The sequence below is a fragment of the Carassius gibelio genome, chromosome B5 (genome assembly GCF_023724105.1).
Source record: "Carassius gibelio isolate Cgi1373 ecotype wild population from Czech Republic chromosome B5, carGib1.2-hapl.c, whole genome shotgun sequence".
Taxonomy (NCBI): Eukaryota; Metazoa; Chordata; class Actinopteri; order Cypriniformes; family Cyprinidae; genus Carassius; species Carassius gibelio.
This window is the reverse complement of record NC_068400.1, coordinates 14,474,155-14,498,403: the sequence shown is the minus strand read 5'-3', so window position 1 is coordinate 14,498,403 and position 24,249 is coordinate 14,474,155. Positions and strand designations below refer to the sequence as shown.

Below are 24,249 nucleotides of genomic sequence, written 5' to 3'. Positions count from 1 at the left end.
TGCTTTACAATTGCTCAAAGGGATAGTTAACACAAAAATGAAAATTATGTTATTAATTACTCATCCTCATGTTGTTGCTAACCTTTAATACCTTTGTTCATCTTCTGAACACAAATTAAGATATTTTTATGAAATCCGAGAGCTCTCTGACCCCAATGACAGCAAAGTTCCCACCATAATCAAGGCACAGAAATGCAGTAAGGACATTAAAATTGTCCATGGGACATCAGTGGTTCAACCGTTATCTTCCAAAGCTACAATACTTTTGGTGCACAAAGCAAACAAAAATAACAACTTTATTTATGATGCATGCGCATGCTATGATCTTAATGTAAACAACATTATTTGCATACTTTGATCTGAATGTAATGTGCACATGCATGTTCTGTGTCAGCAGCACCTCGTGCATACATTATTTATGTTCAGAAGCAGATCATTGCATGTGCATGCTCCGTGATACTCTGCAAAATGGCACCAGGGTGAGGAGGCAAATTGTTGAATAAAATTCAATTTTGTTTTCTTTGCGCACAAACCGTATTCTCGTAGCTTCATAAAATTACAGATGAGAAAAACCACAGATGTAACATGAAATATTGTAACAATGTCTTTCCCTACTACGTTTCTTGGCCTTGATCGTGGTAGGACCGTTGGAGGGTCAGAAAGCTCTCAGAATTCATAAACATATCTCAATTTGTGTTCTGAAGATGAACGGACGTCTTGCAATGACATGAAGGTGAGTAATTAATGAAATAATTTTCATTTTTGGGTGAACTATCCCATTTATTTGATGGTAATGGTATTGCATACTGTATGTGCCAAAAACATTATTTGGATGATTTGATGTAACTAAGGTCTTATTTAAATACAGATATATTTTCAGTCATCAAACTAACAGTTGACCCTCTTGAGTGGTTGCATTCGTGAAACAGACTCATCTTAGATATTTCTGTCTCTTTAAAAGCTGGGGGGCGTGTGACAACCATAGACTGTATAAAAAGATAAAAAGGTGACAACTTGGCCGCCTGCTGTCGAACCATTCGTGTAGAAAAAAATGACCTGGTAGAATGGCAATAAGCGTGAAATGGTGAGTTCCAAAGTGGGTGTGGCTTCGTGACGCATATGTTTTCAGATTCGATGGATTAAATTAATAATCTCCGAATTACAATCAATGTTTTTGTCAGTTTCCCCGTGCCATTTTCTGGTGTAAATTACTTCCTTTAATATTTGCTGAAACGAACTATAAAAAGGCGTTGTCACGTGATGTCTGATACTTTACTCAACGCTGTTCAGATTCGCCTTATCACGAACTCTTGTGATTACTTCATTTAGACTTTGTTTATATTTTACAGAAAAAAATTCGTTTAATATATAACTATGTTAATTATTGGACATGAGTTATTATAGAGTCTAAAAAATCTTCGCATATCGATAATATGCGAACTCAAATTAGTTTAGCGGCTCCAAACGTCCCCTGGAGGAAGGCAACTGTAAGCCTCATTGTAAACAGCATTTTAGTTCTCGAATCGAATTATTACATCGAATGAGTCTCTTGCAACAACGTGCACAGGGCACGATGAAGCGTTTTGGTAGCACAGGGGTATGTAACATCACATAGGCGGTTCTCGCGCTGTGTTATTTAACGCGCCCACCTGCACTGCACAGAACACATTTTCACGACGTCTTCCTGGAGGAATAGAAAACGATGGATCTGCACATCTTGGACCACAAATTAAGGGTCACTTCCATAAGCAAAACGGGACTTCAGCAGTACACACATCCCCTAATCAAGCTGATATTTCTCCGAAACAGGACGAGGTAAGAGCGGTCAACGCCTTCATGAGTTTGCAAACATGTTTTTACGCGTTTGATGGAGCAATGTCTCTTATTAAGACAGCAGGTCAAGCACATAGCGTAACTTGTTTACAATGTTTTCAACTGCGAAGTAAGAGCCTCACCCTGTTTTGGGTGGTTTGAAGAAATTTAAAATGACTAAAGAAAGTCAGATCATGCACTTGGGGCCTTTACATTCTTCTTAAAATAACACTCGAAACTGTAATAAAAGCAAAATCTTTTTTCATGAAATGGAGTCATTTCTTGCGCTTAACTATGATTTGAAAAACCTAGGCAGCTGACTACCTGGCTAGACAACATTTTTAGCCACACATAACATCCCGTACATTTAAGTTTTATTCTATCTTCAATCTTTACAGGTGAAAAGTAGCACATAGTTGAAATTCACTGCCTGTACGATAACATGGGACAAAATAGAAAATGACAAAAACACTCGGATGACAAAGTTGAACTTTTTAATCGCATATACTGTACAGCGCCCCCCAAAATAATCCACAAATTAAAAAAAGTATGGATTACTTTTCATTAGGTAAAAACTAAATATCAGCAAGTTGCGTTTTTGGTAAATATAGGTATTAAAGTAATTTTCTGTCTGCCCAATTTGCTGACATTAAATTCTATGTTGACATTATATCATAATTTATTGGCCCATCGCTATAGATATAACTGGTCATTAATAAACTCATGTTAGGATTTAAATTGTTAGTAGCCAGTAATGTTTTACATACAAAAACAAAAGTTTAAAACTAAAAGTTAGTGGGACATGTCCATACTAGTTAAGGACAGATGACTTCATATGTCCACTAAGCAAAACGTGAGCATGAGTTGGAAGGATTCACTGCAACAATCTTCGGTCGGTCTAAGAAAAGATCTAGTGTCATTGGTAAATGCAGATGTCTGTGCAACTTTTGTGCCTTTGTGTGTCTCTCTAATTGTTACATAAACTCAGATATAGCCAATAAAATATAGCTGAAGAAAGTATTTTTTATGGAGCAGTGTGTGACTTCGGTTCATTTTATGATATGCTTTAATGCCTTTCAGGACTGGATTCCCACATATTCCCACATATTGCCTTGGTTCATTCAGGCATATCTTGTTGAACTTTCTAGAACCTTGAATGCTACTGACTGATAATGTTCCAGAGTGGACCATATCACGTCCAAATGCTTAAATTAACTTTTATTTTTTAATCTTATAATACAAAAATTAAAAAATGATTCACCCAAACATAAATTGTCTTAATTTACTCACCTTGTGAGAACTACTATGTTCAAAGTTGTCTGAAATGATAGGATATCTTTTGAGTGAGGAACAGACTGAAATGCATGTTGTTTTTCACTGAAAATCTTTATTTCCACTGTAGCTCTCAAATACTCTTCATGCATGAGCATATTCAAATTGTACATGTCAGTTTTGATATCGTGACCCCAAGCAGCTGAATGTGTCATGTTAAGAGTGTAATTGGTGACAAAATTTTGCTTTTGGAAGAGATATGCTTTTTAAAGGTCATAAGGCATGCTCGCACAAACACAACAAGATCTCATCTGGGAATGTTATAACTGCATCTGTTTGCTTTGACTCACTCCAAAAATTAAAATTATGTCTGTTTTTGCATCATTGTTGTCATAAACCTGTATGACTTTGGTTTTTATCTTGAACTAAAAAGGAGATATTTTGAAAAAAAGCACTATTAAAGTCATAAAACTTGAGGTGAACTCTGATCACAGTTCTATTCAGAAAACTTTTATTCAAAAGTTATTCAGAATGGTTTTATGAGTCATTAAAAAAGATCTTACTCTGAGAATGATTCATTCACGGACTGTGTGGACATGAAATGTTAAATCTGCGTTATTTTTTTTACAAATTTTTTTTACCAGCAAATCATGATTCTTCAATATATTTTGGAAAAAACAACAATATAAACTATTTCAGAATAAATATTATACGTAGATAGGCCTATATGATCTTCTAAAAGGCACACTCCATTTTTATTTATTATAATTTTTTTTTTTATAAATAGGCTCATTTTTCAACTCCCCTAGAGTTAAACAGTTTTACCGTTTTCTAATCTATTCAGTCGATCTCTGGGTCTGGCGTTAGCACCTTTAGCTTAGTTTATCTTAAATCATTGAATCTGATTAGACCGTTAGCATCTCACTCAAAAATGACCAAAGAGTTTCTATATTTCTCCTATTTAAAACTTGACTCTTCTGTAGTTACATTGTGTACTAAAACCCACGGAATATGACAATGTGCTTTTTTTTAAATTAATATTTGCTTAAAGGGGGGGTGAAATGCTATTTTATGCATACTGAGTTTTTTACACTGTTAAAGAGTTGGATTCCCATGCTAAACATGGACAAAGTTTCAAAAATTAATTTGTACGTTTGAAGGAGTATTTTTGTTCCAAAAAAACCTCTTCCGGTTTGTCACAAGTTTCGGAAAGTTTTTTTTGAGTATGGCTCTGTGTTACGTTAGATGGAGCGGAATTTCCTTATATGGGTCCTGAGGACACTTCTGCCGGAAGAGCACGCGCTCCTGTATAGCAGAGCACTGAGAGGCTGAGCACAGCCTGATCAGAGCGAGAGCGTCACGAAATGTCACAGAAGTGTGTTTTTGGTTGCCAGGGCAAGACAACCCTGCACAGATTACCAAAAAAAAAAAAAAAACAGCATTAAGGGAACAGTGGATGGAGTTTATTTTTACAGAGCATCAGCATCAGTTGTGCAAGTGTTTTTGTTTGTTCCCTGCATTTCGAAGATGCTTGTTTTACCAAGTAAACAACATGCGATGTTGTCATCAAACTGAACTTTACACATGTACAGCTTAAAAAAAAAAAAAAAAAAGACGACATAAAGTGGAACTTAGTCATTTTCCAAAACCGCTAAGCAAATATATACAGTTTAGTACATACCACATAGAGACGTCGTTTGCTGATGCTGCTCTTGTTAAATTTCAGCCTCTGGATCTGTGTCACAGCTTCCAAATGCTCTCAACGCAAAAGCCTACTCGCGCTCGTGATTCTTTAGCTCCGCCCACACGTCACGCCTCCAGCCTGTCGTGTTTTTCCGGGAAAAATCGGTACAGACTATCTTTCTCTTATGAATATAATAAAACTAAAGACTTTTTGGAGTTATGAAGGATGCAGTACTACTCTATAGGTACTCAAGATTAACAGGATATTGAGTGAAAACGAGCATTTCACCCCCCCTTTAATACTGATGGCAAACAAGAAAGTATTATAATGTTGGCCTCTCTATATAAAAGCAATTGTTATAATTCTTTTTTTATACATTTTAATTACTTTGTTTAACTTTTCTATCTGATTATTAGACAGACTTTTATCCATATTAGACAGAACTATTAACAACTACAATGACCAAGAGAGAGTGTGAGGATTGTGCACGCTAAGGCGCTGCCGTTTTAGCGCCGTCAAAATCAAAGTCCTGCCTCAAACACATCGGCCAAGCAGAAAAACGTATTGACCGATGCCGATATTTAAAAAATGTCATATAACCATGACGATATATCGGTCGACCTCTACTAGGAACTATACTCTCGTACCATGGGTATGATATTATGCAGCGCCCAAAAATAGTCCCAGCTAGGTAACTTTAAATAACCCATTTTTAGGTGCTGCGTAATATCATTGCACCTGCTGCACCAATGGTATGGCAGCAAAGTTCCTTGATTATTACACCGGAATGTTCCTAGACAAATCAGCATAGAAAATCGCAACTTTTCATTTTCTGTCGGTCTTAGTACACTGTGTAACTACAGAAGAGTCAAGTTTTAAATGGGAAAAATATAGAAACTCTTTGGTCATTTTTTAGCTAGATGCTATTTAGCTAGATGCTAAATTATAATATGGCGCCCTGTGGTTTTCTGTCAAAATAAGTTTGATGGTTTAACATTTGAAAAAAATAAGAAATTAAAATAAACAATAATCATCATTAGTATTGTAAATGTATAGTTGTAAAATAAAATTATTATATTACTTATAGTTTTTTATTTTATTGTGAAATATATTTTTTTGTCACTTTAGTAATAGTAGTAGACGTGCTGGTATGCGGTAATGTGATATATCGTGGGCAGTTCTAAATACTGTGAATATTTATAAATGACAAATTATTAAGAATTTGGAATGCATTTTAAGAATAATTTTCCCAACAACTGGTCAAAATGCACAACTCGCTGTATGCTGCTTGAAAGGCGCATGTGCCTCTCTGATGTAAATAAGCACGCATGAGAAGCACATGGGGGAACATGTGAGAGATGTGCTTAATGAACGCACATTCACTCTCTGATGGCAGATGGTGCCAAACTGCAGAAAATGCAGCCCTTACCCTGAAAACCCCATAAATAAAGCAGCTGCTACTTTCTACAACATATTTAAATAATTTTAAATAGTAATTCAGATTTTGTGGATTTGCTATGGTGTTCATCAAAGCACCAAATACTTAAATATTTAGACTGAATTGGCTATTTCTATTTATTTTCAAACTTTTTTTTTTTAAGTTTAAAGTTTACAACATGCCTTTTATATATAGTTTGAAAGTGTTTTGATTCTTTATTGTTCATTCACACTTTACATAAGGACTTCATTAGTTAACATGAGTTAATTCATTAAAATAAACTAGAAATTAAAAATTCTTCTGAACATTCATTAATCTTAGGTATTCCCATATTAAATAACACGTTGTTAAAATCTAAAGTTGCAGCTGTTATTTAATGAGCTAACATAAATTAAAGGGTTAGTTCACCCAAAAATGAAAAGTATGTCATTAATGGGTTCCAAACCCGTAAGACCTCCATTCATCTTCGGAACACAGTTTAAGATATTTTAGATTTAGTCCAGGAGCTTTCTGTCCCTCCATTGAAAATGTATATACGGTATACTGTCCATGTCCAGAAAGGTAATTAAAAACATCATCAAAGTAGTCAATGTGACATCAGAGGGTCAGTTAGAATTTGTTGAAGCATCGAAAATACATTTTGGTCAAAAATAGCAAAAACTATGACTTTATTCAGCATTTTCTTCTCTTCCGTGTCTGTTGTGAGAGAGAGTACAAAACAAAGCAGTTTATGATATCCGGTTCGCAAACGAATCATTCGATGTAACCGGATTTTTTTGAACCAGTTCACCAAATCGAACTGAATCATTTTAAACGGTTCGCGTCTCCAATACGCATTAATCCACAAATGACTTAAGCTGTTCATTTATTTAATGTGGCTGAAACTCCCTCTGAGTTCAAACAAACCAATATCCCAGAGTAATTTATGTAATCAAACAGTTAGAGTTGTTCCGATTCCGATACTAGTATCGGAAATATCTCCGATACCACAACAAATTCTGGCATCGGCATCGGCGAGTACATGAACCCATATACCGATCCGATACCATTTTCTTAAAAAATACCTAGTTATGACCGCAAGCTTTGCCTAACTGCTGCACGGTTCTTCTTCGCTGCTCAAAATGCATTGAAAACACAGGAAGTTGTGCTGTGTTGCCACAAGCAACCCCTGTTTAGAGCAGCGAAGAAGAAATGAAAACGCGTTAGCAGCCCTGATCTATGTATGACTGGATCACTCATCACATTCTAAACTGCCAAAAGACAGTGAAGCCGCTTCTATATTATAGATCAGTGGTTAGCAGTATGTCTCTGTAGTACCGGTAGTTACAGACTCTCAAGTATATTCAGTACCGGCAGCTGCGTTCAGTCGCTTCCGTGTAAGTCAAAGCGCAGGGCTCCAGACAGTAGCCGAATATATACTAGTGTCTGTGAATATTAAACTGCAAAATACTATTTAAATATTACTCCCGCAAAATCTACATCTCTGTGGGTGACTGGCACAGATGCGCGAGAGCTCGCTGTTTTGTAGTCTCTGCTGTGTGTCATGAGGACACGAACGCATAAACCGTCACTTCATGAGAATTTACCGTTTCATTTGAGAATACTGTCATATCATAAACACAGACACTCAAAGATCTTCATGGCAGCCCATTAAAATAAATGTTTGGTTTACATGAGTAAATTGACAATATATAAAGCTACTGTTGTAGCCTACAGTAATAATAATACGTCTCTATAATAATAATAATTATGCCTAGATGGTTGCTTGTTTTTTACTTGTTTTGTTGTAAAGAGATTATCTGATTAATAGATCTTTTTTTATATTCCTAGACTTATTTGTTGCAGTTTTTTTATACAGTTATATTGTAAAACTTAAATACCTTTTTTAGTTTGCGGTGTTAGATTTTTGGCTGCATTTGAAGTTCTTTTTTGCATATGAAAATAAATAATACTGTCAAATTCATGTTAGATAATAAAAATACTGTAATAAATACAGTAGTTCACCATGTATTTGTTCATGTTTTATTGAGGGATCTGTCTGAAGCACACCATAAAAAGAATTCTAGCAATTTACACAGGGCTAGTAGTATATACAGCTGTATATACAGATACACACCCAGGTATCGGATCAGTACTCGGTATCGGCCGATACCCTGAGCCCAGGTATCGGAATCGGTATCGGGAAGAGAAAAAGGGTATCGGAACATCTCTACAAACAGTACACTGACTGAACTGCTGTGAAGAGAGAACTGAAGATGAACACACTCACTTGGAAGAGTGTGTTGTAAATACACATTTAACTTTTGAGTCACGTACAAGTTTATCGACCCACTGCCTTCCCGCCGTTTTTTACAACTATTTTCCCCCCAATATAGCCTGCAGATACTTTTTGCCACCAAGATAATGTGTTTATTCAGAAAACTTGTGCAGGAAAAAGTGGAAAAGACCCCAGTGCTCGATCAACTCAGCCATCATGCAAACAGACAACCGCCTAGCACTTGCCCCTCCCACAAGAAGCGGATTTCGCCTCAGACGCGCGTCAAGTTTGATTCAGACTCTTGCTTTCTACGCGCGTCTATTTCGCTCTAGACACGCGGATGCATTCAAAATGCTCAAGCGGCAAACTAGACGCAGTAGACTCACATTTTTGACGCTATTCGCGTTTGGTGTCAACGCAGCATTACGGGTTTGGAACGACATGAGGATGAGTCATTAATGACATAATTTGCATTTTTGGGTGAACTAAATCTTTAAGACTTGTATTTTTTAACAAAGAAAAACTTCTGTACCAAATGTAGCTATTGCTTTGTTAATGTTAATGGTTAACTAATGAGGTCTTAATGTAAAGTGATACCAATTGGTCTTTATAGTTCTTTAACACTTTAATCTGTGTAAAGCTTAATTTTATTTTTCTGTATTGCTTTATTGTATTTTAACATTAATTTATTTTTGTTATAAGAAAAAGTTACTTAACCTGTTATAGGCCTACTCTATTATGGCCACTTTTTCAAAACTAAATTCCAATACCATGATAGTACCATATACATTGATAAAAGTATTTGCAATTAATCGCAACAGGAAAATTTGATACCGGCATATCCCTAAATAGTAGTTTATAATAATAATTATTATTACTACTAAAATTTTGCCAAATTTTACAAACAACCATAGCAAAGCTAGATTTATTGTTTCTTTTTTTTTTTTTTTTTTTTTTACCAGTGCACTTCAATTTTTTTGTTTACTATTTCTTTTTTTTTTTCACAAAAACTAGGACAGTTAGAGTTGACAAAGATTTATTGGTAAATAACGACTTACATTTTTATTTTCTCACCTAATTTTTTCTTTACAGAAATTTTTGGACTAGGAATAGGGTGCACTTATATAGTGAACCTAGTTCTCTCCCTTTTCTCACAATTCTGGAGGATGTTGGTTTAACACCACTCCTATATTTCTCAGTTTTCCAGAAGGCTTTGGAGCGCTTACAGGAAGTTGAACCCTGGGAGCTCTAGATGTTGTTAGGAAGTGTGAGACTAGCTGACACAATGCTGCTTTGCTGAGGTAGCCCTGAGGGTGGGGATGTATTATTTTCCTTCTGGTCGGCCCTTGGTTTGATGTGCCCAGTTGCTGTGTTGCAGATTGTGTTGCGCTGAGAAAATGTAACTATATTTCTTGATCAAATAAATGCAGCCTTGGTGAGTAGAAGAGACTTTATTAAAAACATTAAAATCTCACCAACCCTAAACTTTTGAAAAGTAGCGTATATCTGTTATTAGCCTATTAATTAATCTAATTAGACTGCATGATCCATGATACATAACTAATCAGTATTATTGTGTTTTATGATTGTTTTAGTCCTTTTGATGCTGATAGATGAAATGAAGTAAACCAGTTTGGAATTCATTTGCACAAACTGCTCAACAGTTATTTTCCCATGATTCTCATTTGCTGCTGCTTCTCAGCTCTGCGTCTCTTAGACAATAGATCAGAATGAATGAAGTGGAGCATGTTGTTCTGGGTTCCTGGACTGGCTCCTAAAGAATTTGGGTCAAACCATGTTTTGAAGAAACCAATTCACACTAACTTTTCCCTTTTTAACATGCACATCAAGCACCTCAAATTTATCAATCGCAACAAGCCGGAATGCAGAGCCATATGAATGGATTTCAGATGTTAGCTCCAAGTTCAAGTGAAAGAGAAAATGACATTCACTTTTTCTGCAGAGGGGCTTGACGTGTTTTTTCTCTCCATCCCATGCCTCCCTGCTGGAACACTCTCTACAACAATCTGCCATTGTTTTTGTTCATTATGCATCGTCTGATGTGTCTGTTTGGTTTTGTTTCTTTCTATCTCCCTCTGTTTATTTTCCCTCTCTCCTGTGACTTTTCTCTGTGTCTCACAGATGCAAATTTTTCAGTCTCACAGAGACTCCGGAAAATTACACCGTTGTCCTGGATGAGGAGGGATTTAAAGGTAAAAGACACAATCACACACATGAACTGCTTGTGTTAAGTTGATAATGACACACATTGTCATGGAATATGCTGGGAATTATATCATTTTATTTTTAGTTATGTTGTCACCATACACCTGTTCCCAGAGATTTATAATCTAATGTTTGACATTCTTCTTGCATACTTGCTTGGTAAAATGAATTGCCAACAATATGAATTACCCCTTATTTAATTTATTTTTACCTTGAATCAGCACTGACATGTGAAAATATGGAAATTTGACATGCTTGATCAAGACATGGTATATATATATATAATATATAAGAATTTATTATATAATATAATTATTTTTTTATTCTGTATGTATTTCTATATATATATATATATATATATTTATTTAATTTTTTTCTTAACAAAACAGCTTTTGTGTTAAGTAAGCCTAAATTAAATATATATACATAAGTCTTGTCACGGTACCAAAATTTCAGTATTCAGTACCGATACCGGTGAAAATCCATGGTTCTCGGTAACAATTTCGGTACTAAACCAAAACACAAAAATATGCTAATTAAATGGTTTTACTCAAATGAAATGGTAAAATGTTAGTGAAGTGATTCAGAACAGTTCTGCTGATGTTGTTTATGTATTTATGTCCTCATTGAGACGGCATATGCTGAAATTACTGCCAGTGTCACGCGCTTCAGTCTATGTAGTAAACAAACCATTCATTCATTCACACAGACACACGCAGAACATGCAGGATTCATATTTCAACCAACTTTTGCGGCTTAACATTTACAGATACTGGTCCATATGGAGATTTGATTTGATTAATTTATGCTAACTTTGACAAATTCCATGACTGTCCATATTAAAATGTAAGTTTCATTTTCATGACTGAATTTTGAGATTCTGTCTGCGTTTTCTGGTATATGGAAATCATATCGCTGTATGCGTCAAGAACAGGGGTGACCGGGTACTCTGTACCACCGGTACTTAAAGAAACCTGGTACTGTCACATTTAAAATATTTTAGTACCAACTTGGTACCGAAGTACCCGGTCTTTTGACAACACTATATAATATTATTCTAAAATTTGGAGACTGTTAAGATGTGGTTTTCTAATGCTGCATTTATTTAATTATATTAATCACATATTTTTGTGAAATAATTTTAATATGCCGATTTGTTGCTCAAGTAACATTATTAACACTACTTATTATTATCACAGTTGAGTTGAAAACTGTTTTGCTGCTGATTTTTTTTTTTAATATATATTTTGTCATTTTTATGCATACACTTACTGTCAGATGCATTAAAATCTGACTGAACCCAAACTTTTTTTATACTGACTCATGTTTCTTTTTTTTTTTCTTTTCTTTTTTTTTTTTTTGTGAAATTATTGGCAGGGCGAATACAAATCTGAACTACTTTCCTGAACAGACAGGCAGAAAGAAAAAAAAAAGTCCTTGTTGTTGAGCCTTAAAAAGATCAGAGGACAGGTGTGACGGTACATTGAGTCCAAGGCTGTTTTTGTAGAGGCTCTCTGTAGCCCGGTCCACTGCCTCTGACCCAAACAGCTGTTTCCTCTACGCTGTCAAACCCCTGCGACTCTAGAGCAAAAACCGCTTTCCTCTTCTCATAATCCACAGGAAGGTCAAAACAGCTATGTAGAAACCGTTTTGGATTTTTGGATACAGTGTACGTTTGCAGGTGTTCTGATATGAAAATGTACATGTCCAAAACGTATGATTTGAGTTAATGGTGTTAATGGATTATAGAATGACCCTGTTAACTTCTAAACTCTTATAATCTCAAAATGACAAGCCCGCCTACAAAGACGTTTGCAACTTTCTGCTGTAATTCTGTGAATAATTATAGACTCCGGATTTGTTAGTGTTAAGGAAAAGGAAATGTTTTAAAATAGGTATATTTATATATTGACACAGTCTTCTGTATGTCCTCCATCACATTCTCTTTCTCCAGAGCTCCAGCCGTCTGAACACTTACAGGTGGAGGGCTCCACTTGGCTCCCGCTCAATGTAGTCTCCAATGGCAATGCCTCCAGCAGCTCACAAGCCGTCGGCGTCACCAAGATTGCCAAATCTGTTATCGCTCCATTGGCCGAGCAACATGTGTCCGTCTTCATGCTCTCCACCTATCAAACTGACTTTATTCTGGTAAGTGAGTCTGCTGTGTTTCTTATATATAATTTAAGCTACATTTCTTCAGCAACATTTCTAGAAATACTTGGAGGTGTGTAAACTGTGGCGATAATGGCAGTGTGCCAAGTCCACAGTTTTCCAGCAGAAGTGGGATACTTTAACACTGTTGTGACCACAATAACGTGTATTTTACACCCTGGAAGGTTATGTTTTATGGGAGACCCACTCGAAATGCGATTGGGATAGATTTGGGCTAGTTTTGAGAAGCAATTGGCTAGGTTTTGTTGTGAACACCTGGCAACCCTGAATGCTGGAAGTATTGCGTCAGTGAATTAGGGGTTGCTATAGATAACTAAAACGAAGAAAAAAAGCCACTACTTAAAATACATGTAAGCTGCAATATAATACAAAAAAATAAATAAAATAAAATAAAAAAATAACACTGTAATGAAAAACCATAGTATTTTATGCAGTTAGTTTATGTTCATGCTAAAATCCTGAATAATCTTTTTTTTTTTTTTAAGAGTTTGTTGAAACCATGAACAGCCTTTTTTATCTTGCGAGAATTTGATATTTATGGTAATTCTGATATGACATAAGTACAGCAGTGTTATTTTCTTAATTTCATGTTGTTTTTATTTAATTTCTTTGTTAAAACTAGCTTTGTGTTGTGTTTAAGCAAAGAAAGCAACAAACAGATGTGGAGCTGGCAGATATTTCTCTGAACTTAGAGACACAGAACAGTCTCAAAGTATTAAGGAAATCACAGCATGAACGTGCTAACATCAAACACATGCTTGTTGTAAATGTTTTCCATTTTTATGACACTTTTGTTTTTAATAAGTTGGTAGATGTGCAATGAAAGTTGTTTAAAGTTGATTGGCCTTTGTGCATTATATTTTCAAGGGCAGTGGTTTACAGTTTTGCCAATACATATAGAGCTCTGTGGGACATAATCTATTTTTATCCTTGTTTAAAAACTTTTATTTTGTCTTTCTAGACTGCTTGTTGAATTTGCATAAAGTTTTGTTTGTTAAAAAAAAAAAAAAAAAAAAGATTAAATAACTTAAATAAAATAAATAAAACTGACTAATTGAATATTTCTTGGATCCAAAGTCCGAACTTTACAGAAAATACATTCTTAACGGTTTGATTATTGAATTGCATTTGTGCTGCTAACAAAAATAAAAACTACAGAAAAATATAAAAGTACAGAACAAACATGAACCCCCATCCCCCAAGGCAGTACCGTTAGGTGATTTGTATAGAAATGTATGTTATTAACATGTTACAGATGCATCTCAAAAAATTAGAATAAATTAGAAAATTAGAAAGAGTGCTTTATTTTTTGTAATTAAAAAAAAAAAAAAAAACTTGTATATTCAAGATTCATTACACACAAACTGAAGTATTTCAAGAGTTTTTTGTTTTAATTCTGATGGTTATGACTTCCAGCTTAGGAAAATAAAAACATTTGGTGTAGCATGGAGGCGACCATCCTGTGGCACTGCTGAGGTGTTATTGAAGCTGTGGCGGGAGGAGAAAATGACAGACAGAGTGGGGGTGGCGTCAGGCCTCGGAGAGGCTTTTATTAACAGAAAATAAAGCAAAACATGGAAATAAAGTGTCCAAAGGGGAAAAGTGTCCAAAACAATCAGGTGGTGTGGGATTCGTGTGGGTCGGGCAATGTTCATCGAGGAAAGGTCCAGGTAAGGGGCGAAGTCCAGCAGCCGCACGCGCTCCCCTCTTGGTCTGGGTGCGAGGGGCGGCGGCTTGTTCTAGCGGCCGCATCCTTCTCGTCATCTGCAGCGCTTGCTGGGGATAGAGGGCCCGGCATCTTGGACCGATGGCCATGTAAACGGGTGCAGTTCTCTTCCATACCGCGTTTCTGGCAGCTCACATCTCTGGCGGTGCAGGAGTCCCTCAAAGCACCCTTCCTGAACCCACGAGGAAAACCAGTGTGCATGTACGCGGAAGAGACCGGTCTCTTGAGGAGAGGTGCGTTGGGCTTTTAAACAGCGGCGGTGATGAGGCTCCATTTCCTTCAGGTGTGCCCCATCACATGCCGCCAGCCCTAAATCATCCAGCGCCCCTCCTCTCTCACACACCCACTCCTGTCGGGAGCCTGGTGAAGGGCGGCGTATGGCGGATGGGTGCCAGTGATAATTAGGGGCAGCAGCTGACTCGTCACAAAGGCCAGGTAGCTTTGTTAGCGGACTTCAGCTCCTCTGTATTGTTTGTCAGATGTTACTTATCGTCCTTTTCACAATACCCCACAGATTCTCAGTGAGATTCAGGTCAGGTGAGTTGGCTGGCCAATCAAGCACAGTAATATTATGGTCAGCAAACCACTTGGAAGTGGTTTTGGCACTGTGGGCAGGTGTTAAAGTCCTGCTGCAAAATTAAATCAGCATCTCCATAAAGTTTGTTAGCAGATGGAAGCATAAAGTGCTACAAAATCTCCTGGTAGATGGATGCATTGACTTTGGACTTAATAAAACACAGTGGACCAACACCAGCAGATGTCACGGCATCCAAATCATCTCTGACTTCAGAAACTTCACACTGGACTTCAAGCAGCTTGGATTCTGTGCCTCTCAAGTCTTCCTCCAGACTCCAGACCTTGATTTCCAAGTGAAATGCTAAATTAACTTTCATTTGAAAAGAGTACTGTGGACCACTGAGCAACAGTCCAGTTTTCTTCTCCTTACCCCAGGTGAAATGCTTCTGACGATTTGTTATGGTTCAGGAGTGGCTTGGTTCTAGGAATGTGACAGCTGTAGCTCTTTTCCTAAAGACGTCTGAGTGTGGTGACTCTTGATGCATTGATTTCAGTTTCAGTCCACTCCTTGTGAAGCCCTCCCAAGTTCTTGATCAGCTTTTCCTGACAGTCTTCCCAAGGCTGTCATCCCTGTTGCTTGTGCACCTTTTCCTACCATACTTTTTCTTTCCAGTCAACTTTCTATGAGTATATTTTGATACAGCACTCTGTGAACAGTCATCCCTTTCAGCCATTAACCTTCTGTGGCTTTCCCTCCTTGTGGAGGGTGTTGATGATTGTCTTCTGGACAACTGTCAAGTCAGTAGTCTTTCCCATGATTGTGGTGGCATGTTCTAAACTAGCCAACTCTTGAAGTATTTTAGTTTGTGTGCAATGAATCTAGAATATAACGAAGTTTGCTTCTTTAAATTAAATTACAAAAAATTAAGACACTTTCCATGATACTCAAATTTTTTGAGATTCACCTGAAAATGGGATGTTTGTGTTGTAGGTGCGAGAGAAGGACCTGTCGGTGGTAGTGGGTACACTGGTGGAGGAGTTTAATATTTTCAGAGAGGAGGGAGGAGAGTCAGTGCCTGTCCACAGTCAGGACGCCTGCAACGGCCTTCAGAGAAACGGCAGAGAGGGTGAGACCGCAGTGAAAGAAAGGCATATAATGTACACTACATAAATGTTTCTCCAAGGCTGCATATATATTTTTTATTTTTCGGACTATTAGTCGCACCTAAGTATAAGACGCATCAGTCCAAAAATACGTCATGACAAGGAAAAAAAAACATATAGAAGTCGCACTGGACTATAAGTCGCATTTATTTAGAACCAAGAACCAAGAGAAAACATTACCGTCTACAGCCGCGAGAGGGCGCTCTATGCTGCCCAGTGCTCCTGTAACCTACCCCTGAAAACATTAACTGAAAACAACTGAAAACTGATAACTGAAATATTACCTTAATTTATTTAATAAAATCCAATACCAAGAACCGATAATGGTAATCTGGAAAGGCAAGTTATTCAGCTAACGGTGCACAATTGTACACAATAGTTTTCAGTTGTTTTCAGTTAATGTTTTCAGGGGTAGGCTACAGGAGCACTGAGAAGCATAGAGCGCCCTCTCGTGGCTGTAGACGGTAATGTTTTATCTTGGTTCATTTCTCTTGGTTCATGTTAAATTTTGATAAATAAGTCACAGGACCAGCCAAACTATGAAAAAAAGTGTGACTTATAGTCCGGAAAATACGGTAATTAAAATACAGTAAAAAGAGCAATGCTGTATTATATTATTACTATTTAAAATAGACATTTTCTATTCGAATGTATTAAAAAATATTTATGTGATCAAATCAGAATTTTCAGCATCATTACTTAGACTACAGTACATTCAAACGACAACTATGTAGTCAAAAATGGAAAAGTTGTTTCTTCTATTATTATTATCAGTTTTGAAAGTCATATTATTTCCCAGGATTCTTTAATGAATAGAAAGTTCATAGATGAACAGCATTTATTATTTTTTTTTTTTTGCAACAATATGTTACTACAGTCCAATGTATCCTTGCTGAATAAATGTTAATTCTTAAATAAATAAAAAATTTAGTGTTTTGCACTGACACATTATTAAATTCAATACCAACTCATGCACAAAATAAATTTTAGAACTCCAAGAAATAGTATTGTTTTTCCCATTTTAATGTGTTATTTTGTGTGTGCGTGCGTGTGTGTGTGTGTGTGTGTGTGTGTGTGTGTGTATGTGTATGCGCACGTTCAGTTCCACATGCAACGGTTCATCCGGTGCTTATTCCAAAGAATCAGTTTTGTGTGATGAGCTTGGATCCGGACACACTGCCAGCGATCGCCACCACCCTCATAGATGTTCTGTTTTACTCTAACAGGTATGAGCTCGTGCAGTGATGCTGTCTGCATCTCATCAGCAACACCCTTAGCTGAACAATACTGTTTTAATATTTCACTGCCACTAAAAGGAGTCCAGTTCACAGTTTATCACACATTAGGGGAAAGATGGGATGAACTATGTCGCTTTATTATACGATTTGTTTACTCAGTAGGAAGAAGTAAGAGGTAAAACAGGTAATTCTAATTCAGAATGTATCTTAGAATTTGCAATTAAAAATATTTTTTAGTGTGTGTGCATGTGCAGTTATTTCCCTATGCATGTTCAAATGTAACAAGTGACAAGTCAAAAAGTATGTTTGTTTTTCTCCTGCAGTCCTAAAGAGGGCGCCAGTGTTGATCAAGACATGGAATGTATCAAGTTCTTCTCTTTTTCTCTGATTGATGGATATGTGTCTTTGGTGATGGACACAGAAGCACAGAGACAGTAAGACCCTCACAGAGTAGTGGACAGATCATCACATCATAGCTTTGCAAATTGCAGATTTAAATATGAACTGTGTGTGTGTGTGTGTGTGTGTGTGTGTGTCAGATTCCCCGCTGATCTTCTGTTCACCAGCTCCTCTGGTGAGCTCTGGAGGATGGCAAGAATAGGAGGGCAGCCTCTGGGCTTCGGTGAGCTTCTTTCACCATCATCTTCTTTCACCACTTTCTTTTGGTCATTTGAATGCAGCATGTGTCATTTAGCCATGCCAAAATATATTGCAATAAGCTCAGTAATAAAAAAATAAAATAAAAAACAATAAGCTCTTGGGTAGACGTACAGCATCATTTCACTTCAGGTGTCCAGAGGTCGAGTCCCGGCTCGCAGATCTTACCCGATCCCATCCCCCTCTCTCTCACCCACTTCACTTCCTGTTGACCTATATTGCTCTATCCAAAATAAGGCATAACATGCCATAAATAAATCTAGAAAATAGAATTCTAAATATACTTACAATTTGTTCAGCATTACAAGGTATCAATAAAAAATTAGATCTTTTAAGGTTACAAGATCACATGTAAGTCTGTTACAACGTCACATTTGTAAGTCACTTTGGATAAAAGTGTCTGCTAAATGATTAAATGTAAAATGTAAATGTACATGTACTTATCATGTTAAGAACAGTAAATCAGTGCTTAAAGTTTTCCTGTAACCCTAATTCATGTTACTCAGTACTTAATTTATTTAAATATTCATATTATCTTATATTTAATGTGTTATTCATATTATTTCCATGTAATGTTTTCCTTATTCTAATCATTTAATTCTATTATTTAGAATTAGATTAATAAAAGGTCATTTCATTTCAATAAAATGACTGAATAACCAATATTTGTGTGTGATTTTATGTACTTTTGGTATTTCTAGAGTCACGAAGAAAGGATCAAAACACTTATTAAAAAAGATTACATGTTTTATTTGTTTACATGCTTACCATGTGACCATTAACCAACATTAGATAACCATGGACATGCAAATGTTGTTATTATTAAATTATTGAAATAACTTGATTCAAGGGAGACATCAAGTAAATATTTTACTTCACAGAGGTTCGGCTGATAAAAAAGTTTGGGAATTCCTGGCCTACAATTTTTTTGTTTTGTCACATAACTGCTGTGCTGACTATATATAGCATTCAAAACCAGTCACTTATGCTGTTCTGTTGCAGTTAGGATGCATATGTACTGTATATATCAACAATATAATTAAAATAATAATATTTTCCTGTCTAATCCGATCACTAATCCATACAATAGTGAAATCCGTTCAGCTGCGTGATAGAGGAGTTCACACAAACACATCAGATTAAATGAGAAAGTCATCTCTCCCACTTATTAGCCGTTATCTCTGTCTTTTTCAGATGAATGTGGGATTGTCGCTCAGATCTCTCAGCCTCTTGCAGACAGTGATATATCAGCCTATTACATTAGCACCTTCAGCTTTGATCATGCTCTGGTAAGTCATTTTGCCCCTCTTTTTGTTTTACACACATATAACATTTTAGCTCTGTGTAGCAGTTGACAGGGCGTTAATTATGTACTGCGAAAACCACATCAAGGGCAGTGGATACCCAGGATCAAGGTAATAAAAGTCCCTGATCACCCTGTGTGCGCTTATTTTGCGATAATGATCTGCTGGCATTCAGTCTGTAGAGGTTAGGAGTCTACCACATTTATATTTAGTACATTTGAGTCATTTGTGATATACTGAGGAGGATAGATGGGCAAATGGTTGCCTATTAAACAGGAAACGGAAGAATTTCTAAATATGAACTGATTGGACGATTTTCGCCGAAACCGTCTGCTGTCATGTGAAATCAGATCATCTGGTTGTCCTTGCTTCCTATTCCTTTCCTTTTATCCTGGAAATCAATTATTTAAGTAGAAACAGTTTGGTTCCCCATTGAGTAAGTTAAGTTTTTCTTACTCAGCATATTTTAATATTAAATTATAATGATAATCTAATGATGTCATACAAGTCTCTCTGGAATACTTGCTTCTGATTGGTGAATCATAACAATGTGCATGAAAAGCCAAATATTTTTGTGCTTTTTTTTTATTATTGTTTCGCAGTTCAAATAGTTTTTTCCACACAAACTTGAATAAACCATATGCAGAATTGCTATATATATATATATATATTTAAGGCATGGCAATGATGTAATCCTTGTAAGTCCCCAGCACCAGAACCGAGTCTTCACATGACCTTACTGTAAAAGAGGAAGCACAAAGAATGCTTCATACCTGTTGACTTATTCAAACTTGTGCTACTTTCTCATGAACTTCATCTGTTTCTGTTTCTCTACCTTTTTTTTACCCCTACTGTTTGTCTGCTGTGTCACAAATACTTACAAAATATTTTTTTATTATTGAAATAGTTTAAAATTATATTTAGAAGAAATATTATCATGAAATTGTGTTGAATTATTATTATTTTGTGTTGTTTTATGCAAATGTATTTATTTTGTTAATTTTTTGTTATGATATTAATACTAATAATAATTATAATACAGTTTTTATATCAATTAAATATTCGTAATATTATTAGTTTTGTATTATTCAGGATCATGCTGCAAAAATTGTGTTTAAGGCATATGTGTCGACATTTTAATTGTTAAAATACTGTTTAGAAATACTGTTTAGGAATGGATTTGCATGAGAAACCTCGTATAAAATTAGAAAATATGTAGTAGCTCCATGCATGCATTTTTGTGTCTGTCCATAAATACCTCTGCACACATTCATGCATCCGTCTCATGAACCGTTATCGGTCTGAGCTGATCCATGTGAGTATGAGATGATGCATCTCTGTTTACGCCCATCCCACAAAACTCTTCATACCAGTGTGTGTTGTTCAGCTGACAGCATGTGACAAAAAAATAGTGCATATTTGGATGGGACGTACTCTAACTTGTGTTTTTGTGTCATCTAAACTTACATCTTTTTTTGTCCCAGGTGCCAGAAGAAGACATAGTGAGTGTGACCGAGATGCTTCAAGCTCAGAGGAAGGATATATCCAGTTGAGGCTGCTTTTGAATGCATCGTCAGCTTGGAAAGGGTTCAAAAAGTCCTTAGCGGTGGATGGTAGATCTTATTTGAGCCACTAACACGCAGTATTACTCCACAAGACTGTCTTACCATAACCAGAGGTGCTTCAGGCAAAGCATTTGAGAGCTAAACTCAGAAAACTGTTTTGCTTTTGCAGAAGCAGCAGTGCTGATTATATGCAGTTGCTGAGAATCAGTGTATTTACATGATTTGAAAGGACATTTTTGCAGCAAGTTAATGCTTGATTATTTGAAGCACTTTTTTCTTAATTGAATTGGAAGATGAGAGGACGTTATTATCAGTTTTGGACGTTTATTTCTTTATTTCAGGGGTTAATGATAATACAGTTTGTTCTGCAGAAGTCATTATTACTTTGAGTATTGTACACAGACGTCTTCCAGTATTGTCAGAATCAGTTTTTTTTTTCTTCTTAAGTAACCCTCTTTGAGGCCAAGCAAAAGAAATGTATTGTTGTAGCAACTTTTGGTGTCATTGAAACATTGCACTTAGAAAAGCACTTACTGGCAGTAGAAACTTGGATCACTTTGGAATCAGCATTTCAAACATTTCTCGCAAATACCGCAGTCATACTCTTAAGTTTGATCTTTTCAAATTACGTCTACACCTAGTTGAGTGAATCTCTCAAGAACATATCCAGCTCACATTTACCCTAACAACGAAGTTCTGTAGTAATGTAAATTTGTTTAAAATTTCCTCACCCTCTAAGATGAGGGTGTTTTGGAAGCCCGTTTCTGAATGAATACAATTTTATTAAATGGGTTATTGTGACTTTTTTTCACAGAATTGTGAGATATAAACTTTCAACTGTGAGTTCTGAAGTTAGAATTGCGAGATTTAGTCACAGTTGCAATATAAATGCAATTATCGCAATTCTGACTTCTTTTCTTACCATTGTAACTTTATATCTCGCAATTATGACTTTTTTTTCTCACAGTTCTGACAATTGTGAGTTATAAAGTCAAAATTGCTTGATTAAATACTTGCATGTTTACATGCAATTTTGTGTGTGTGTGGGGGGGGACTGATATGTTTTCAGAATTGTGAGTTTATATCTGATTATACATAAAGTCGCAGTTGCGTGTTATAAAGTTAGAAGACTGAGTTTATATGACCCTATTCTATTTCTCAGAATTGCGAGCTTTTATCTCACAACTATGACTTTTAATTCGCAGTTGCGAGTTTGTATCACGCAATAGTGAATAGTGAGATAAAAAGTCACAATTGCTTTTTTATTATTTATTCAGTAGTGGAAACTGGCTTCCATAGGGCGTAGATATCTAAGGCTTTTGTTTTTTTTGTTTGTTCAGAATAGATTTTCAGCATTACCTCACTAATGGATCCTCTACAGTGAATGGATGCTGTCAGATTCAGAACCCAAAGAGCTGATAAAAACATCACAATAATCCACATGATTACTGTAATGTTTTTATCAGCTGTTTGGACTTGCATTCTGACGGCACCCATTCACTGTAGAGGATCCATTAGTGAACGAGTGATTGAATAATGTTCTCCACATCTGTTCTGATAATGAAACAAACTCATCTTCATCTTGGATGGCCCGAGTCTGAGTAAATTGTTGGGTTGAAGTGTTCTTTAAAGGAAATGAAAATCTAAAATTACATAATTATTTGAAAATTATTATAATTTTTTTAACATTATAGGAAAGTATCTACACATTCTATTATACTTGCTGCATATCAGTGTTTTTGTCTTTACATTACAAAAAATGATTGTATTACAGTAGTGAGAATCAAAAGGAGGAATAATTCTAACCTACATTTAAAAGTACTCAAAAGTAAAAGGACATAACAGTGTAATTTGTTTTAGTTTTTTTGGTGAGATTTACCCATTATTGAGAAACCTAATTTTTTGATCTTTTGATGTGGCAGTTTGCCCACAAATGGATAATAATTATGAGTTTCATTGAGGTCAGGTTAGCGTCACTCTCGACTGATCAACAGTGTGATCTAGGAAATGCCTCTTGCACAGCTGTATGCCTAATGACATCGGTAGGTTTGACGACTCTTGAGACATTTCTGCCTTTGCTAATTCTAAAACATGCCCAGCTCCGATGTGGCCTTACACTTTTTTGACCTTTTATTAATTCACTACTAGTGAACCAAGCACAAATATTTAAGTAGTATAAAAAATTAAAGAAATTATTTCGTAATAAACACTTAACCTCAGCTACGTTTTATTATTGAGCAGCCCAAAAATGACTTTTTCCAAATATGTTAATCAGAACTGGTGTATGAATGAAACTTTTTTTTTTTTTTTTTTTTTTTAAAGAGAGAAATATATCTTTGTTACAAATAAGCTCAATGCTTTCAGAAGAAATGCTGAAACAGACAGAAACACTAGCATCCACATGCAAAATATTAGCTTAATAATTAGGGTTAATTTCTGTGTCTGACTTTGTGCATTTTCTAACACTTATTTTTTATTTTTTGGTTAACATTTTTCCTTTATATAGTCAATCTATATTTCAGGGCACCAGTGCAGCATAACAATAAAAGTGCTTTATGAGATCATGGTATCAAAATTGTATTTTAAAAATAACTTTTGTTAATGCAATTCCACAGCCATTAAGGAGCTATTTTCATGTTTATTTTATCTAATTTCTATCAATATCAACAAAGAACAAGGTTACTGGTGCATACTTTTTTTTTTTTTTTTTCAAAATGAGTCCGTTATGATTCTGAGCATTTGTTATTTTTTGCTTTTTGTAGATAGATGCATTTATCTGAAGTCCTTTTTGGTACATTTTATACAGTGTCAAAGGAATTACATGCCTTGTTTGTAACTGTGCTGCTTGTTCATTAAACTACTATATAAATAATGTTTTCTGGCATTTATTTTATTTTAAAATGTGTTTAAATGGCCATGCATGCAGTCGCAACAATTGAAAAAATATTGTTACATTTAGTTCTGAGAAGCGCATAATTTTAATATGCCTGTTTAGTAACATTTTAATACAATTAATAAAACCTGTTTTTTGTATAAAAATGTTATAATTATAATGTATGACAAATAGGTACTGGACATTTTTTTCCTCCCTCAATCATCCATTTGTTTTTTTTTGTTTTAAATAAATTCACACACACACATTTTTTTATATATGTGTGCGTGTGTGTTTGTGTGTACATAAAACACATACACAACAGACATGAAAAGTGAGTTTGACG

General features: G+C 35.7%; 1 protein-coding gene across 1 annotated transcript; it reads left to right on the top strand.

Moving 5' to 3' along the window:
• Positions 1–1,283: 1,283 nt before the first annotated feature.
• LOC127958124 (cytosolic arginine sensor for mTORC1 subunit 1) lies at positions 1,284–23,903 on the top strand. The gene is made up of 9 exons (XM_052556915.1): positions 1,284–1,815; positions 10,606–10,676; positions 12,644–12,837; positions 16,095–16,230; positions 17,370–17,493; positions 17,829–17,939; positions 18,045–18,127; positions 19,357–19,451; positions 20,951–23,903. The coding sequence occupies exons 1-9, from the start codon at positions 1,703–1,705 to the stop codon at positions 21,017–21,019; spliced, it is 996 nt and encodes a 331-aa protein (XP_052412875.1). The 5' UTR covers positions 1,284–1,702; the 3' UTR covers positions 21,020–23,903.
• Positions 23,904–24,249: the final 346 nt, after the last annotated feature.

What these genes read in the sequence shown, in the direction of transcription:
- LOC127958124 (XM_052556915.1), top strand. Translation starts at nt 1,703, where the DNA reads ATGGATCTGCACATCTTGGACCACAAATTAAGGGTCACTTCCATAAGC. An exon ending in TTTCTCCGAAACAGGACGAG is followed by an intron (nt 1,816 to 10,605) that starts GTAAGAGCGGTC and finishes TGTGTCTCACAG; the next exon opens with ATGCAAATTTTTCAGTCTCA. An exon ending in ATCAAACTGACTTTATTCTG is followed by an intron (nt 12,838 to 16,094) that starts GTAAGTGAGTCT and finishes TTTGTGTTGTAG; the next exon opens with GTGCGAGAGAAGGACCTGTC.